Source organism: Sorex fumeus, unplaced genomic scaffold (assembly GCF_029834395.1).
Source record: "Sorex fumeus unplaced genomic scaffold, SorFum_2.1 ptg000063l, whole genome shotgun sequence".
NCBI classification, from domain to species: Eukaryota; Metazoa; Chordata; class Mammalia; order Eulipotyphla; family Soricidae; genus Sorex; species Sorex fumeus.
In genome coordinates, this window is record NW_026606120.1 from 81,764,556 (window position 1) to 81,783,421 (window position 18,866).

Consider the following 18,866-nt stretch of genomic DNA (forward strand, 5'->3'; position numbering starts at 1 on the left):
ATCAAACCCAGGCCAGCTGTGTGAAAGGCAAATGCCCTGCTCACTGTACTATTCTGGGACTATTGGTCCCAGAAAAACATTTTAAATACATACATACATACACGCGTATGTATGTATATTTATTTATTTATATAAAAATTACTGTTGAGAGTGCTTAAAACACCAACCATCACCTTATATAAATGACAAAAATCTTTTTTTTTTCTGCTTTTGGTTTTTGGGCCACACCTGGTGGTGCTCAGGGCTTACTCCTGGTTCTGTGCCCAAAGGTTACTTTCTGGAGGTACTTAGGGGAACATATGCAATGCTGGGGATCAAACCCGAGTTGGTTACATACATACAAAGCCAATGATCTTCACCCCTGTACTAGCTTTCTGGCCTGAAGTGAATGATAGTAATCTTTAGGCAACATATTAGCTTACGCATAAGAGAAAATGACATTTCCTCAAACAGAATCAATCCTCAGGTCTATGTAGTGAGTACCAAATAGTTCGATCCAGAAAGTAACTAATGGGGTTCAACAAAGCCTGACCTTGCAAAATCCAAGGTCCCATGGGGTACTAAGAATGGAAACAGCTGCTTTTTACAGCTCCCTTTGGCAGATTCACAATGTAGGTTGAAACCCTAAAGTCTCTGAGACGTCCTGCAACAATCAAATCTGTTTAACTCTGCATAATCCAGGCTGTTCCTTACTTTACTGGCCATGCACCACCTTAATGATAATTCTAATAACTGGCAGGGTGCCATCCCAGTGGCCCAGGTAGAGGTGCCTTTGTGTGATCCCTGATGCCACAACACTGTGTACCATCTTTGACATAATACCACTAATGTTGCGAGCACAGCAGCCAATTGTGTGAACCCCTGTCCTAACAACCACCAACAAACTAAAAAGAAAGAAGGGAAAAGAAAAACAGCTTCAGTAACTATCAGACTTTCCACCTAAATTCTCTTGAACCCTCAAGATTTTCTGCATGGTTGTTTTGTCTCTGTATTGGCCACCAGCTTCCCAGAATGCCTGTCTTCAAGCATCTCTTGGAGGTGAATTATCTTAGTCTTCAGCCCTGGGCGACTCCACAGTGCCCCCAACTTCCAGTGCTGTTTCTTTGATCCAGTCCCTTCTAAGTCCCCGTTTCCATGGCTTTGTTTCTAAAAAGGGCCCCTTTCTTTGGCCACCAGCCCGGCCCCAAGTGACGCAGCTGTGATGGGATAGAGACAAAAAGTCACCACCCGGTCATCTAACTCCAGTCCTGGTCCCTGGAGAGGAAACACGTCAGGATCTATCTTGCTGTGCATGCACAGCAGGCGTGAGAGTTGAGACGGCCAACATGCCCTCTGGAATTTTCTTCTAAGAAGACCCCTAAAGTTCTGGAGTGGAAATCAGGCTCGCGTGGACCTGAGCCTGTGTGTTAGTTCTCTAACTCGGTGCCTTCCTCTTTCCTTTGGCTGGAAGTGCCTGGTTGAGGGGAGGAGGGTGGGCGTGGGGGAAGGAAAAAGAGGACTTAAGAAGAATAAAGGTCACCCCTCAAGGATATGAGAAATCGACGGGGACCCAGAGCTCCAGGGAACTTCTAGTGTAGGACAGCTAGGAGGTCACCTAAAAGACTCAGGCCGCCCCGACCACCACTCGGAGGAGCAGGGGCCAGGGTCCCTCTGCTGGCCTGCTCCCAACCATCCTCTTCACACCCCATCTCACCCACCCCACCACTCATGTGGCTCAAGAGAGCTGGAGGCCAGAGCTGTAGTATAGCGTTTGCCTTGCATGTAGCCAGCCCGGGTTCGATCCTCAGCACCCCATATGGTCCCCCAAGCACCACCAGGCGTGCGGAGCCAGAAGTAAGCCCTGAGCATCGCTAGATGTGACCCAAAAAGCAAAACAGTAAGAGTCAAAGACTCGGATGAGAGCCGCTTCTCTCTCCCCAGCCCACACCCACGTGACGTGCTCTTCTTCCTCTTCTCCTGCTCCCGCCTGCCCCAACACTTACACATGCCAAGGTGGCTTCAGTGGCCTCTCACTTTGTGTCGAGCACTGCTCATGGCCGCAAAATGAACAATGGAGCCACAGTGCCCGCGAGACCACGATGAGCAACACTCAGGTGTCCGAATCCAGAGAAACGAGGGCCATAGTGCAGCGGGTCGGGCCCTTGCCTTGCAGGAAGCTAACCTGCATTTGATTCCCGGCATCCCCAATGGTCCATCCCCTCCCCATCCCCCATCCACGAGCACCTCAGGAGTGATCCCTGAGTCCAGAGACAGGAGTAATCCCTGAGCACGGTCAAGTGTGGCCCCCAAAGAAAACCAGCCAACAAAATCCAGGCAGAGGAGAAGAGACCCCTTCCCTGTCCTAATGCTGACCCAGCCCAACGAACCCAGGGCTGAGCTATGTTCACTCTCCACTGCAGCCTTTTCTTAGTCCCAAATAAAATTAATAATAATAATAATAATAATAATAATAATAATAATCAGTGACATGGGAGGCAGCCAGCTCCCTTGGGTACCTTGTTTTGTGACTTTACAAACTTCACGAGAACTGGCAGGTTTTTAAGAACCAGCTGTCTGCTCTGTACTCTGGAAATGGTTGCACTGTTCATTGTGAAATTAAGATCTCCCCCTTGCCCCCCAAAACTGAGCTGAAGATATTTTTTCCACTTCCTCTGCAAATGGCACTTCCACATCTTCCCCCCACCCCCCCACCCGCCACACACACACACACAGAGTCACTCGGGGATAAGAAAGTGTTTAAGTCTTGGTAACTGCTAATGCGGCCTCCTCGGTGCCCTTTCATAAAGTTCTCTCAGCTGGATTCTGTCACAAATGAGGACAGCCTGAGGTCTCAGCAATAGGCTGAATAGTCAGCTGGATCTCAGGGGGCTGGGGCAGACACCCGGGCTTCTGGGCTCCCTCTCAGGGAGTTCCTGGCTGGCATACCCAGATCCTCACTGCCTCCTAGAAGGTCATGTGCCGTGCGGAAATTCTCTCCTTTGGGAACTGGCAGGAAAGGACATGACTTGGAAGGACATTGTAAGAGGGACAGAGGACTTAAGTACTCTGGGGCGGGGCTATAGGAGGCAAAGAGAAAGCAAATGAAACAGGCACAGGGTGGAGATGGTACGGGGGAAGGGCTTGCCCTGGAAGCAGCTGATAAGGCATATGGTCCCCTGAGCCTTCCCGGAGTCATTCCTGAGCACGGAGCCTGAAGCAGACACTGAGCACTGAAGGGTGTGGTCCAACATCCTGCATCCTCCCCCAAAAAGAAAAAAAAAGTATGAAGACAAGGAGGGGTAGGCAGGCGAGTCTCGGGGGCAGTGTCTGTAGTCAGAGAGAAGAGTGTGGCAACTGGGCAGAGAGAAAAGGCATATGGAGGGGCTGGAGTGATAGCACAGTGGGTAGGGCGTTTGCCTTGCATGCGGCCTACCCAGGTTCAATTCCTAGCATCTCATATGGTCCCCCAGCACCACCAGGAGTAATTCCTGAATGAAGAGCCAGGAGTAATCCCTGTGCATTGCGGGTGTGACCCAAAACCCAAAGAAACAAAAAAAAAAACCTCAAAAAACCCTAAAAAAAAAAAAAAAAGGCACGTGGAGTGTATGCCCATAGGAACAGGAGAACTTCAGCGTGGGTCTGCAAGAGGGCGCCAACCCCATGAGAGACCCGGCCCATTGCTGGGGGACACAGGGGATAAGGGAGGGGCGGTTCCAAGTTAGGGACCAGCCAGGCCTTAAATCCACTCCTGGCCTGCCTCTCCTCACAGCTGGCTCAGTAGCCCTCTGGTCTCGGGTGAGGATGCTGGGACCACGCTGGGTCTCCCACCTACCTCTCAGCGTGATGGTACTTCAAGGGGGGCTATGGAAGGTGGCTGGGTTTAGAGGCCTGGCAGGTACAAACTCTCGCCAACAACAAATTTCTCTTGCATGATTTCACTAAGGCAGCCCTGCCTGGAAAATTCCCTCAAGAAGGGCTGGATCTGGGAGGAATGGACACAGACACACAGACACAGACACAGACACAGACACAGACACACACACACACACACACACACACATAGCCATGAGCCCAGTAATACTCAGGCAAGAGCTCCCATCACAACTACGTGCTTTTTTTTTTTTTTTGCTTTTTGGGTCACACCCAGCAATGCTCAGGGGTTCCTCCTGGCTCTGCACTCAGGAACTACTCCTGGCGGTGTTCAGGGGACCCTATGGGATGCTGGGGATCGAACCCAGGTCGGTCACAAGCAAGGCAAATGCCCTACCCTACCCACTGTGCTATCACTTCAGTCCCAACTTTGTGTATCTTGTTCCCACATATTCTCCAGGAGAAGCGAAATCACAAGTGTGCTTTCCAACGTCTGCACAGTGTGATTAGAACCAAAGGCATCCCGATGTTTAAAGGTCACGGATCCCCCCAATCCTCTGGGGAGCCCCCCAACCCTCTGAGGCTGCACAGGTGAATACAAGTGGCCAGAGAGGTCTCCAGGAGGGCTGTCCAAGGACGTGCACTGAACACCGAATCGTGAACTAACTTTCCCATTTCATTTCTCCAGGCCACCCTCTCCCATCCCCACCAAAGTCACAGGACTGTCATGAGTTTGCAGAGAACCAGGACGTCAGCCCTCGGGCCAAGTCAAGGTGACCGACTGCTAAGGCTCCCAGGTGGTGTGCGGGAGAACTGTGTAGTATTGATTTCATTTCAGATGAGACTCCCAGATACCAGCTTTCGGAGAAGCAGGAAGCAGAGGGCCTCAGCCCTGGGGAAAAGCATGCAAATCAGGTCTTGGACCATTAGCACCCCCCAATCTGGATCTGCAGCGCAGGTTGCACAGAAGGTACTAGAATGTGTGCCTGTTAATCCACCTTAAGAGTTTTGATCTATAGCCTGCCACAGAGGCAGGGTGGGATGGGGGGGATGGGGGTGGGAGGGATACTGGAATCCGTGGTGGTGGGAAATGGGCACTGGTGGAGGGATGGGTATTTGATCATTGTATAATTTTGAAACCCAAGCACAAAAATTTGTAAGTCTACAACTGTATCTCATGATGTCTCACTAATAAAAAAAAGGGCTGCTCCTAGCACTTCCCGGTGTGTAAACACAAACGGCCCCTCCCCAGGCGTTTACCTTGCACCAAGCATAGATGAACGCTTCCTGCAGAATATTTCATGTGATCTCACAGGAGGCTAATTCTGACGTGCTCCCCACTATGGGGAAAAGGCGAGGGATCACTAAGTCAATGATAGTTGGAGGGATCGCTCGGGATGGAAGATGTGTCTGAGAGTAGATAAAGGACCAAACGTGATAACCTCTCAGTATCTGCATTGCAAACCATAATGCCCAAAAGTAGAGAGAAAGTATGGAGGAAATTGTCTGCCATAGAGGCATGGCGAGGGGGAAGATGGGAGGGGAAATACTGGGGACATTGGTGGTGGTGAATGTGCACTGGTGGAGGCATGGGTGTTCGATCATTGTATGACTGAAACTCAAACATAAAAGCTTTCTAACTGTATCTCATGGTGATTCAATAAAAAAGAAAAGAAAAAGAAAGAAAGGGCAGGCATGCGCGTGAGCTTAGACGAACCAGGTCAAAGTGGGTTCTAAAGCCTTGCTCCTGGACACTGTGCAGTTTCTAAAGCCTTGCTCTGGACACTGTGCAGTTTCTAAAGCCTTGCTCTGGATACTGTGCAGTTACTCGAAGCCACGGAACTGGGGAAAAACTGCTACCATCAGGCCTGTTGGGTCCCAGCACTGGAATCTTGCGAACCAGTATCTGGACCCAGCTGGGCGGGTCACAGCTGACCTCGCCCCTGCCATCTCACATGGTCTAGCGGCTGCCACAGTACAGGGATGGTTTGGCCCACAAGGCAGAAAAGGGCCTTTCAGGAAAGAGAAGGTGCCTCTGAGTCATGTGTCAGATCACCAGGTCCTTCCCCACTCAGCTTGATGAGAGAGGCCGACACCAATGCAGAGAAGAAGCGATTCAGGCGCCAGTCAAGTTAGATGTATAGGCTGCTCCCCCTGACTGTCCAGTTGGAGAATGTGTATTTTATCACATCATTTTTGTGAAGTCACAGACACTGGGGGAGGGAGCAGGGGGGAACAGATATCTATATATCCCTATCATTTTAACACCCAAGCAGGAAGGACATAATTAACTACAGTCTTTGAGATGGAATCAACGTAATTTCATGGAAAACAGTGAGTACCATTCTGTGCTATATTTATTTAATTGTTTTGTCTTTTCGGTGATACTCAGAGCTTACTCCTGGCTCTGCACTCAGGAATTACTCCTGGTGGTGCTTGGGGGACAATATGGGATGCTGCGGATCAAACTTGTGTCTGCCGCGTGCAAGGCAAATGCCTTACCCGCTGTACTATGGCTCTGGTGCCACCATTCCAAATGTGTTTTAAACTTCGTAGGGGACTAGTGAGGACATGTTCATCACATTTGGATGCAAGTGAAGTCCCTCAGGAACTTCAATAAGTGGCAGGTGGCAGGGCTGGAGGGTGCCAGCCCACTCTGATTCTCAAGCCAGCAACGCTAATATTGTCTCTGTTGGGCCTCTGGAACCATCTGTGGTTCACGCATCAATGCTGCTGTTTGAGAAGTATCTATACCATAGAGTGCCAGGTAGAATGGGTACCATGCCCAGGCCAAGGATACGATTAGGCCATTCCTTCCATTTCTTTCTTACTGTCTCTCTCTTTTCTTTTGGGTCTTGTGTAAGATCCAAACCCAACTTGTCACAGTTCAGGTAACCATTTTTCTTGCTATGGCTAATTGACCCATTGACCACTGGGAAAAATGCACCAACTGAAAATATCTCAACACATGAGATGACAGGAGCCCTTCTTTCTGCATGTGAGCAAGATCTCAAGAGGCACCTGGATTCCAGGGCACTGCAGAGCCCATCTTCCCAGCCTCAAGTTATGCCCCATCTTCCGTGGATAACTGCCATCATCCCTTAATGCATTTCTAGAAACTGTTCTTCTATGATGCTCAACGATATCATCAGTCAAACTATTTAACTATACAAGCTAAAGTAAAGTTTGTAAAGTGACAAGCAAGGCATTTTAAATGAACACTCACAGTTTGAACAAATGAGAATATTCAAGTTATTGCATTGTATAAAACTGTGTAATAGCTCACACTTATTTCTCTTGTGAATTATTCCACCCCCTTTATATTTCATTAATAAGATGAGAAGGACAAAGAAAGTTCCAATTACTCCACTGATCTTAGCCTGGATGTATAAAAATGATTAAATAAGACTTACTGTGTATTCTGGTTCCAGATGTTCATTTAGACAAGAGGGAAAAAGAAAAAAGAGAGACAAAATTAGGATTTAGGCCACACTTATAAAACCACAGAACTAATGAATACTGATAAATTATCATTATTAAAAATGTGATACAGAAACCTTCCAAAAATTAAACTTTCATAAATGCCAAATGTTTCCATGTTCGCTCTTGAAATTCTTTCTTATGATATTTCTGTAGTTGGGTTGATAGGGTTGTAAGACAAGATTCAATTAGCCTACAGGTTTACGGCTAATTAAAGCCCAAAGACTTGGCATTATGAAAGCAGAATTCAAGACTAATAATTTCAGTGGAGCATTTCATTAACCACAAAGGAAACCTTTTAAGTAGAAAAGCAATAATAAGAACACAATACAAAATAAATAATTTATGTTCTGCTTTGGGGGTTTGGGGGTCGGGGCAGAAACAATTGAAATAGGGTGGTGGGTAGGTGTAATGATGGTGGGATTGGTGTTGGAATATTAAATGTAGCAAATTATTGTGAACAACTTTTAAAAATTAAAAAAATAAGAGGAATAAGAGCTTTTTATGAGAGTCCAAAAGGCTTTTGAAGTTTTGCATGTTTGAGTACAGGAACCAAACCTAAATTTTTTGGATCAAGGTTTCTAATTTGGTATCAGTAAAGGTTAACATCTCTCCCTATTGGGTGAGAATAAAAATGATCTTAAAAGTCTTCATATTTATTCAGTCACAAAGGCAACCGTGAAGGAAGAGACCCAGAAGAATTATTTGCGGGGCTGTAACGATAGTACAGTGGGTAGAGCGTTTGCCTTGCATGCAGCTGACCTGAGTTCAATTCCCAGCATCCCATATGGTCCCCTGAGCACCACCAGAAGTGATTACTGAGAGTAGAGCCAGGAGTAACCCCTGTGCATCACCAGGTATGACCCCAAAAAAGCAAAATAAATAAAATTAAAAAGAAAAAAGATTTGCACAAATAGGCAAGTTGGTTTGGAATATTTGGGAGGGAGAAGCATAAAATAGGCAAAACAAAACAACTTGTCTATAAGCAAACCACACCCTCAAATTATTTGGGGTGGGGCTGGAGAGATAGTCCAGTGGGTAGGGCACTTGCTTTGCACACGGCTGACCCGGGTTCAATTCCTGGCCTCCCATATGGTCCTCTGAGTTCTGCCAGGGGTAATCCCTGAGTGCAGAGTCAGGAGTAAACCCTGAACATCACTGGGTGTTCAGGCAGGGCAGGACCAATGATAGGATCGCAGGTGGGGCATCTGACCTGCAGGTGACTAACTTGGATTCCATCCCCAGCACCCCATCTTGCTCCCTGGGTCTCACCCAGAGTGATCCCTGGGCACCAAGCCAGGAGAAAGTCCTGAGCACTGATGGGTGTGGCACCAAAAGCTAAAAACTCAAAACCAAAACCAAAAAAGCAAAACAAAACAAACATACAAAAAAATAAAGAAAGGGGGGTTTGTGTGAAAGGGCCAAGGGTAGTACAGTGGTTAGCATGCCACATGCTCAGGCCCCGGACCTATTGGTCCAGAATTGTTGGTTGGGACCCCAGACCTCCTGAGCAGCTTTGGGTAAGGGGGAGGCACACGGGTGGGTTGAGCAGGACCCCACCCCCACTCCACCTCCCTCAGCTGGGAGGAGCACTGGCCCCTGGGGACACAGCACACGGCCATCCCTCAACCAGCAAGCCCTGACCGGCAGTTGTGTGTGGGCATAGCCCCGACACCCTCTCATACAAAGCGCTCACCTGTGATGGTGTATGGATAATAGTTCCAAGCCTTCTCAGTGACATAAAATATTTTGGGAACAACAGCTCGAGCCCAGCTAGGCAGTTTGCTAAAACGAAAAAGAGAGAGAGAGAGAGAGAGAAATAAAAGAACCATGAGAGTCTTTTCAGAGACTTGCCATAGTGCCACAGCTTTGGGGTGGGGGGTGGGGGAGTCGACCGCAAGGGGAACAAGAGGCCCTCTGGGATGTCCCTTCCCTGCCACTACCTTGGATGGTTCCAGCCTCAGACAATGTCGGAAAGGAAGCCAGGAAGCCTGGCCCTCTGCCTCCCAGGGTGGCACACGGGAGAGGAATGAAGAACGTTTTAGCGGGGGTTGGGGGGGGTGTGGGCTGGACAGACGGGAGAGCAGGCAAAGGGCACTCTGCCCTGCACGCGGCCCATCCCTGGGTTCAATCTCTGGCACTGCATACGGTTCCTTGAACACTGCCAGGAGTGATGCCCAAGCACAGAACCAGGAGTAAGCCCTGAACACTACTAGGTATGGACCCTCCAGCCCAAATCTCTCCCCACCCTGACCATATTGGTGGTGGTGCTTGTGGGAGGGGGATTAGACCAGGCATCCCCAGCATGACCATTTGTGGGAGCGCTATTCTGCAAATGGATTAAAGCAGCTGACACTAGGGGCTGGAATGATAGCACAGCGAGGAGGGCGTTTGCCTTGCACACGGCCAACCTGGGTTCGATTCCCAGCATCCCCCAAGCACTTCCAGGAGTAATTCCTGAGTGCAGAGCCAGGAGTAACCCCTGTGCATCGCCGGGTGTGACCCAAAAAGCAAGAGAAAAAAAAGCAGCCAACTCTAGTAAGTGCTGAAACCAGGAGAAAACAGCTGCTTGAAGAGAACAGCCCCTGACTTGAGTTCCTGCTATAAAACATCACATGTTGGCCCCGGCGCATGTTAATAAACAGGGTGGCTGCAAGATGTCCCAAAGTCTCAAAGTGCAGTTGCCCTGGATTTAGAGTGGACGTAAACTCCCCGGGCTGGCTGGAGGACAGAAGATCTTTGAGCCAGAGCTGTACAGAGGGGAAGCAGCGGCATAGAGACGGAGGCAGAGGCTGGGAAAAGCAGCCCTGAGCCCAGGAGCGCTCAGGGTTTGCTACAGGCAGGAGAAGCTGAAGAGAGAGAGAGAGAGGCTGAGAACAGATGCTATGCAGAGCCCCCCAGAAACCACCACCAACTGGTCTGCCCCAGACTTCCGGCCTTCAGCACTGGGGCAGCGTGCACCTGGGCTGTTCTGTGGGGGCTTGCGGCAGCGCTTGCAAAAGATACAGGCCAAGGTGGAGTCTTGCAGACACCAGGGCAGCTGGCTGTAGAAAATAACTTCTCAAACCCAGCAAAACTCAAGGGCACCGGTCCCAAGGTCTTCAGTACACCAAATACTAATTAAGATTTGCTATTTCCCTCCGGAGGCAAACACAGCAGCAGAGAACAGAGAAATCCCAAACTATTCGACTGTAATATGCAGCAATACGGATTCTGGAATATGTCTGCCTGCTTTGGTTGCCCCAAAGCTCTCTGCCTTCGGCTTCTTCGTCTTCTCTGTCAGCCGAGGCTGGCATTGTGGTTCTTTCCCAAGATCCAGGAGTTGAGAGTTGGGGTCTGGAATGGGGGTTTCCAGTGGAGCAACTGTAGCACTATTCTCCCGTTGTTCATCTAGTTGCTCAAGCGGGCACCAGTAACGTCACCACTGTGAGACTTGTTGTTACTGTGTTAGGCATATCGAATACACCACGGGGAGCTTGCCAGGCTCTGCCATATGGGCGAGATACTCTCGGTAGCTTGCCAGGCTCTCCGAGAGGGATGAAAAACCCTCATCATTGGAAGGCAGGTAGTTGGTAGATGGACATCAAGAAGCAGCGTGAATTCCCAGCTGGGGCCAGAGAGACAGGACAGCGGCTAGGATGCTTGTGTTACATGTGGCTCACCCAGGTTCGATTCCCAGCACCACATATGGTCCCCTAAACCTGGAGCACAGAACCAGGAGTAAGCACTGCAGGTTCCCTGCAGGGTGGGGTCCTCAAAACAAACAAACAAACAAAGAATGGCAAGGAACAGGTTGCTTCCACAGCCAGGGATGGGTGGAGCAGCGGGGGGTGGGTGGGCGAGGCTAGAGAAATAAAGAGAACCTCAAATCCCCAGCTCCCCCTGGAACTTAAATGACACCCAGAGCTGGGAGAAGACTGTGTACTTCAGATGTCTTCTCGAATTGTTTCTTTTACTTCTGACAACAACCAGGCCCGGCTTTTTAAAAGACAAATAGGTATTTCCAATGGCTGGCCCGGCCTAACCTAGCGCGCTAAGCCATTTATCAATGCTAAAACAAACGAATCATCAAAGCGGCGTCTGTTCCAAGGGGAGCGTCAGATGAGGGCCGGGCTCTGGGCTGGGCTGAGTGAGCCCGGCTGTGTGGTGGTTCACACACCAATTCTCCTGGTTGCCTAGATGCAAAATTTCTCACTCTGATAAAACCATCTCAGGGCTAGAGTGATAGCACAGCAGGTAGGGAGTTTGTCTTGCATACGGCTAACCCGGGTTCGATTCCCAGCATCCCATATCCCTGAACACCGCCAGGAGTAATACCTGAGTGCAGAGCCAGGAGTAACCCCTGTGCATTGCCAGGTGTGACTGCTCCCCCCACAAAAAATTATCTCAGCTGTCACAACTCATTTATTGACATCTCCATGGCTTCAGAGTTAATGGGGGGACCTGGGTGGTTTCTGGGAACTCTACCTAGGACTGATGATATCAGTCAGTCCCTGAAGTTGGAACGCAGCCGAGGTGTCCACATAGAACAGAAAAATTGCACTGGGCTTGCTTTGGGGAAAGGACAAGATAGTAGAACTGCTCACTCCCTCCTTTTCACTCCAGTTGCAGGGAAATTTGGCAGGGGATTGTGTCGGAAGTTGTAGGTTTCATACCCTGACAAGTGTTTCTTGTGCTTCATTTTGTTTGTTTGGGGTGGGGGGTGAGAGGGGTTAGTCCTGACTCTGTGCTCAGGAATTACTCCAGGCTCTGTGCTCAAGGAGAGGCATGGAACCATTAAAGGGCCTCCTGCAGGCAAAGTATGTACTGAGCTGGAGAGTTCTTTCTCTGGGTTCATTCCCAACGTACGTGCAGTCCTGAAAACTGTAGGATGCTCAGTAAGGAGGCATGGCTTTGCTTACACAGAGTACGTATGTTTCCCTACCAGTGACAGGAGATCAAGCCTCATTCTGTCCTTTCACCACACTGTACCTTCCCCCTAAGTACTAAGCTCCTCCAGCAGCGCACTGTGGAGCCTAAGTCCCCCTCCTACCAGAATTCACTGCCCAGACCCTTCAAAAAGCCTCGCCTAACAACATTCCAAAGCCAGAATCATTTTCTGGCAGGAAGATGAAAAGTATCCCCAATTTTCCATCCACTGTGAAATCCTGTCAATAAACGGTCAAAACTCCAGGCTTAGGAACCTTAATCTTAGTTGCTTTATTTTTGTTGTTGTTTTTTCTTTTTTTTTTCAGGGGGTGGGGGTGGTGGTCACACCCAGTGGTGTTCAGGACTTATACTTGGGTCTGTGCTCAGGGACTGCTCCTGGCAGGGCTCGAGGGATGCCAGGGATCGAACCTGGGTCAGCTGCAGGCAAGGCAAGTGCTCACCCACTGTCCTATCTCTCTGGCCCCAATTTGAATTGTTTTATCTACCAAATCAAGCAGGGACTGCAACACTCTGCCCACGGCCTTTTTATTATTTATAATTTTTTTTTGAAATTTTATTTACTCTAAAGTTGTTCATGATTGGATTTCAGTCATACAACAGTGGTAGGATGTTTGCCTTGCGGGCAGCCAGCCCGGCTGAGCTGGGTTCAATTCTTTCGCCCCTCTCGGAGAGCCCAGCAAGCTACCAACAGTATTCAATATGCCAAACACAGTAACGAGAAGTCTGACAACGGAGACGTTACTGGGCCCGCTCAAGCAAATCGATGAACAATGGGAAGGCAGTGTTTGTTTGTTGCAATGTTCCAACACCCATCCCTCTACCAATGTACATTTCCCAGTACCAGTGTCCCCAGGTTCTGTTCCATCACCCCCGATCTCCTACCTGCCTTTATGGCAGGCACTTTGCTCCTCTCTCTCTCTCTCTCTCTCTCTCTCTCTCTCTCTCTCTCTCTCTCTCTCTCTCTCTCTTTCTCTCTCCCCCCCTCCCTCCTTCCCCCTCAGGGCCTTTTCCCATCAGACGCTCCATAATATGTTACCAGAATATTGCAAAGCCCCTCACAGAACCTCCAAGCCCTGGGTCTCCCTCAAGAATATCATTATCCAAATCATTTTGGTGGAAGAAAGTAAAATTTTATTTTACCCTGCAGCAACAATGTATTGGAACAGTAAAGGAAAAGGGAATGAAATCGTCCCTCCTGTTGCTGTCACTTTGTGATGCATTTTGTCACACAGCCTACAGGTCTGAGGAGAAGCCTGTGAGTCAGACTCAGGTGTGTGACTGTCAGAGGCTCTCTCTGAGGAAAGCGCCCGGAAATCATGTCCTGTTGGTCCCCCAGAAGATCCCAAACTTCGCAGTGACCCAACCGGGCCAGCCTCAGGCATCAAAGACAGGGGGAAAGATGGACAACACCCCAGAGACCTCAGGCAATGAGATATAGTGCTGACTACTTGGAGTATTTGGAGAAACAGTGCTGAATGACATGTTTCTCCAAATACTTTTGTCCCTGCCTCACCCAAGATGGGCTTTTTGAATGTTTAGCTGCATGCTTGAAGATTCAGGATGACTAACTCAGATCGACCTATTGCGTGTTTATGCTCACGGCAGAGCTATGTACCGTAGCCAAGATCTGGAAACAACCCAAGTGCCCAACTTCAGAGGCACAGAAACCGTACGTCTGTCTCGACACCCAGTAGAATGCCACTCGGCTCAAAGGAAAGATGAAATCATGTCTTTTGCTCCAACCTGGCGAGAATCAGAAGGCAGCATGTTAAGTGAAAGAATTTAAAAGGAGAAAGACAAATATTGAATGATCTCACACATGCGTGGAATATGAAGAAACAAAGCAACAGAACAGAAGATGACAAGTGAAAGCAAATGCTCAGACTCGGGCAACAGAAGAACAGAAGTTTATTTACCAAGCAGTGGGTCAGGCTGGGGAGGAGAGGTGGGAAGGGAGGGGATGGCAGAGAAGGAATGCAGAGAGCAGGGAGGGACCCTTGGGTGGTGGGTGTGTTTCAGTAACAACATAATCTTTAAGCATAAATACTCCCACGATTGTAAGTCTTATTATCTCAGGGGATACAAAAAAGCTAAGTCAACAAGCTGTTAAAGTCAATAAAATTGAGGGGCCAGAGAGATGGTACAGTGGGAAGGGCCTTTGCCTTGGCACATGGCTGATGAGGGCTCCATCCCTGGCACCCTATCTGGTCCCCTGAGCACCTCCAGGCGTTAATTTCTGAGCACTGCTGGCTATGGCTCCAAAACCAAATAAAGAAAGAAACTGAGTACAAAGAGAAGTGATCAAAGTCTTAGATGACAAACCCTGTTGATGTGAGTTGTCCTGGTCTCAGCACGTGTCCAGACATAAGAGAGCCGAGTGATCACAAACCTCTCACTCATTCTCCTTAGCCTGGCTGGCGAGAAGGCCCCAAGGCCCTACAGAATCTGAACTGATTTTCACGTTAAGAGTGTTCATCGACCTCATAAACAACTTCTGGACCCCGCAGCTACCACGGCCCCTCCATTAGTTAGAACCTTCTGGGGCTTTACGATGCAGATTAGCACCCTCTAATCGCACTCTGGAACTGAAGCTCATCTGGGATGGAGATTTTGGCCCCAGGAGGTACGGTCCATCATCAGGGCAAATGTGGTCTAAATGGTCTCTAATTTCATTTTCTCAACAGGGATCGGATCAAGACAGTCTTAACTGGAAATTTTGGATTCAAACATTCCCAGCAGAGCCCTCCTGAGTTCATGAAAATATTGCTTCACTTGGGAATTTTTCCTGCCTGGTGCACAGGCTATGCCAAGGGCAGCCTCCAAGACGGGCAACTCATTTCCTAAGTGCTTTCTAAAGAGACTCAGCTGCCTTCCAGATATTCTGACCTTCTGTTCTTTCCTTTGTGCCCCAAACTACCACTTGACAACTATTTGATAATAATCCATTATTCCTCTCTAGTTCCATGTAGTGTGATTTCTGAGATTTTTAACCCCCCCTCTTTCTGGGCCCAACTCAGCAGTTACTGGGAATGATGAAATACTGGAGATTTGAACCCAGGGTTCTAGCACGTGAAGTCTGTGCCCCAACCCCTTTGAGCCATCGCCCTGGCCCCAATTTCTGAAAGCATTCCATCTCTTTCCGAGCGTCTGTGATTTATGCACTTACTCTTCTTAATGGCCATCCTGGCCGGTCTTTAAGTTCTGCACTTAATGTAATTCTTGATATAGCAGCAAAGAGAGAAGGATAATTTCCAGACCAGGGCATCACCTGGGAAGGGCAGAGCTGCAGGGCTCACCCCAGGGCATTTCCTGAACTTGGATGCCACTGCCCGCCCTCCTGCTTGGAAAGACAGTATGTGCTGGGGTGCGGGAAGAGGCCTGCTTTGAGCAGGTTCCTGGAAGGCACTACTTGGACAGCAGGCGAGTGAGTGGCCAGCAGGCCAGGCAGCACTGGGCGGCACCTCCCGCACCTCTGCCATCAGGAGGGAGGCAGACCCAAGGGGGAAATGCTTGGCAAGAGGCTTGTAACTAAACTTGTCAGTTCTGACCTCGGCTTCCTTCATTTTCCATGGGAGTAGTTAAGGAATGGGAGGGGGCAGAAAGATAACCCCTGAAATAGTCTTCTTTTTTTGGCCATATCTGAAAGTGCTCAGGAGTTACTCCTGGCTCTGCACTCAGGAATCACTCCTGGCAATGCTCAGAAAACCATGCTCAGATGCTAGGGATCAAACCTGGCTCGGCCATATGCAAGGCAAATGTCCTACCCTCTGTACTATTGCTCGGGCCCCAGTTATTAAGTATTGATATAAGCTTAAAGGGAAAACAATCTTATTGGACTGGAGTATTTCTCCCCCCCCCACTGCACTCTTTCCACTCTTCCTTCTTCCATACCTATGTGCACAGAACTATTCGTGATTTCAATATGTTGAAGATGGGCCGGGGATATGGCTCAGTTCTACACAAGTGAGGCTGTGGGTTCAATCCTTGGCATCGCAAAAAACAAAAAAGTAAAATATATCGAACATGAGCCTAAGAGATCTCTTTATTTAACATATATGTGAGTAAATAGAGCTCCTGTGCCGTACTCACCCCCCTATTCAGACTGCAAGGCCAAGAGCCCGCGGGGTTCAGTTACGTGCTAGGCACCAAGGACAGTGCCAGGTGCACAGCTGGGCACCCTCAGTCTTTTCTAGATGATCAAAGATCACGTCTGGTGATGCGGGAAGTCACTCACAACCGTCAAGCATCTTTCAAAATGAAATTGAGCTCGGGGCTGGCAATAGCACAGCAAGTAGGACGTTTGCCTTGCACGCGGCCCACCTGGGTTCAATTCCCAGCATTCCATATGGTCTCCCGAGCATTGCCAGGAGTAATTCCTGAGTGCAGAGCCAGGAGTAACCCCTATGCATCACTGGTGTGACCCAAAAAGCAAAAAAAAAATAAAATAAGAAAAGAATTTAAAAAATAAAATTAAGCTCTTGGGTCTGAATCTCTGACTCTGGGAAATGGAATTCACGGATAGGGAGAGCTCTATGAAATCCGGACAAAAACGAAGAGGAAGCAGGACTCAAACCCCTTCAAGACAGGGGCACCGTGCTTGAATCAAGAGAGGTGGGTACAGGGGCTTGGCTGGCCCAGTTCCATAGGGCTCCAGGCTGGCCAGCTCCACCCCCTGCTCGAGGGCCTTTAGTGGCCAGGAGAGGCTGCCATGGATGGTCACGTCAGAGGAGAAACGTCCTCCAGGTCCCCATCAATCCGGACATTCAGCTGCTCGGCCCGTTAGAAGCTGGCAATGCTCCTGACTGGCAGCTGCCAACACAGCCTACTTAATCCAGCCGCCGTGGTGGGGAAGAACATGAGCCTTGGGGATGGAAAAACAAGCCTAAAAATAGGCCCCATCTTTTCTCCAAGGCGCCCCCACCCCTACCCTCCTCTCGTTCCTCCTCTCCCGGGGTTAAGAGGGAAACAAAGATTCCACAGATGGAGGGAAGAGAAAAGGCAACCGAGGGGCCCCTTCACCCTTGGCTTCCTAGGATTCTGGGCTTTAGAATCTGTCCTCTAGAGTGAGTCCTACCTTGTCTTCTTTCTCCGTTGAAAGGATGCCCATTGAAAGTGGGATTTCTGAAGACAAGCCAAGAAAAAGCACTTATGTGTCCCACTGAAGTGGACCAAAGGGCCCAGGACAAGCACAAACAGTACTAAAGATGCTTTTGCACGAAAGCCACGTTTTACACGGACTCAGAAACCCGCTAATGCATCTCAATCCCCCAATGGTATACAGAAGTGGAGGTGTGGACCAGCGGATTGGTCCTGAGCCTACAGTCCTGACAGAGTGGAGTGCGTGCTAAAATGACGAATAGCACTTCAAGAAGTTACACTCCGTTTCAAAAAAGGGAATTTCAAAAAGACATTCCTCTGAAGAAGATACACAAATGGCCAGTGGGCATGGGGGAGAGTTGTTGCCAGGAGGTATTAGGGAAATGCAGCTGGAAACCACTTCACACCCACTAGGATGGCTTTAATCAGAAAGACAGACATTCTCAAGTGTCAGTGATTAGGGAGAGAAATCAGGGCAGACAGGCACGGGTGCAGCAGCTTTGGGAAATGGTTTGGAAGCAACTCTTTCCACCAGCTGAGAGCCAGGCTCAGAACGGCCATGCTGGGGCTGGAGCGATAGCATAGCGGGTGCAGTATTTGCTTTGCACGCGGCCGACCCAGGTTCAATCACTGGCATCCCATATAGTCCTCTGAGCACTACCAGGAGTAAAATCCTGAGTACCAACCCAGGAGTAAGCCCGCCGGGTATGACCCAAAAATCAATAGGTAAATAAATAAATAATTTTCTTAAAGGGACAACTATTAAAAGAAAAAAAAAAAAAGAACAACTGTGCAAGGGGACAGCGGTTCTAGCCAACACTAGAAACTCTGAATCTTGTCTTCTCTGTAGCTGTGGTGACAGCAGAATGAACCAGGCCGGTAGCCTTTAAAGATGGTGTTTATCACTGCATTTCTTGGCCCCCAGGGGGTGGTCCCAGAACTGCCGGTTCTTGAGGCTCCAGATGCTTCCATGAGCCATCAGCACTCCTTCCCTGAAATGTCCTTTCGGCCAGAACGAACTCAGATTCAGACCAGACACAGAGGCCCTGCGGGTCTCCAGTACCCCTAGAAGCTGCCTTTCGACGTGACTCCCCTCTGGGGGTGCAGGCCCGTGCCCAGATCAAGGCACTGGGGCCCACCAGGGTTCGAGCTGGGTGCTAGTGAGGGAACACAGGGCTCACAGCTGTTAGGCACGTGTTCGGCCGCCGGCACTCTCTCCCTGCCCTAACATCTAATTCTATTTGCCCATCTGAGTTACATTTATCTGTCTCCATTTGTGCAGATGAGTGAGAAATCTATCAATTTGTCAGCAACATTTGACTCTGAAGGCCACCCCGCAAAAAATTGTAAGTAAATTGAGAAATTTTTTTTCTCCCAGGTTCCATACATAAGATGGACCATGAATTTAGAAAGGCTGGAACAGGTCCAGAGCAAGAGAAGTAGAGCAGTTAGGGCACTTGCCTCGCACATGGCCAACCTGGGTTTGATCCCTAGCAACCCAGAGGGTCATC

The 18,866-nt window shown here is 49.1% G+C and overlaps 1 protein-coding gene across 1 annotated transcript in view; it reads right to left on the reverse strand.

Annotated features, from left to right (window-relative positions):
- PITPNC1 (phosphatidylinositol transfer protein cytoplasmic 1) overlaps positions 1–18,866 on the reverse strand; it is a 248,340-nt gene that overhangs the window by 101,670 nt on the left and 127,804 nt on the right. Inside the window, exons 3-4 of the mRNA XM_056126860.1 lie at positions 9,026–9,114; positions 7,263–7,270 (exon numbers count right to left, since the gene is read on the reverse strand). Coding sequence (XP_055982835.1) covers positions 7,263–7,270; positions 9,026–9,114 — 97 coding nt within the window. The remainder of the gene's footprint in view (positions 1–7,262; positions 7,271–9,025; positions 9,115–18,866) is intronic.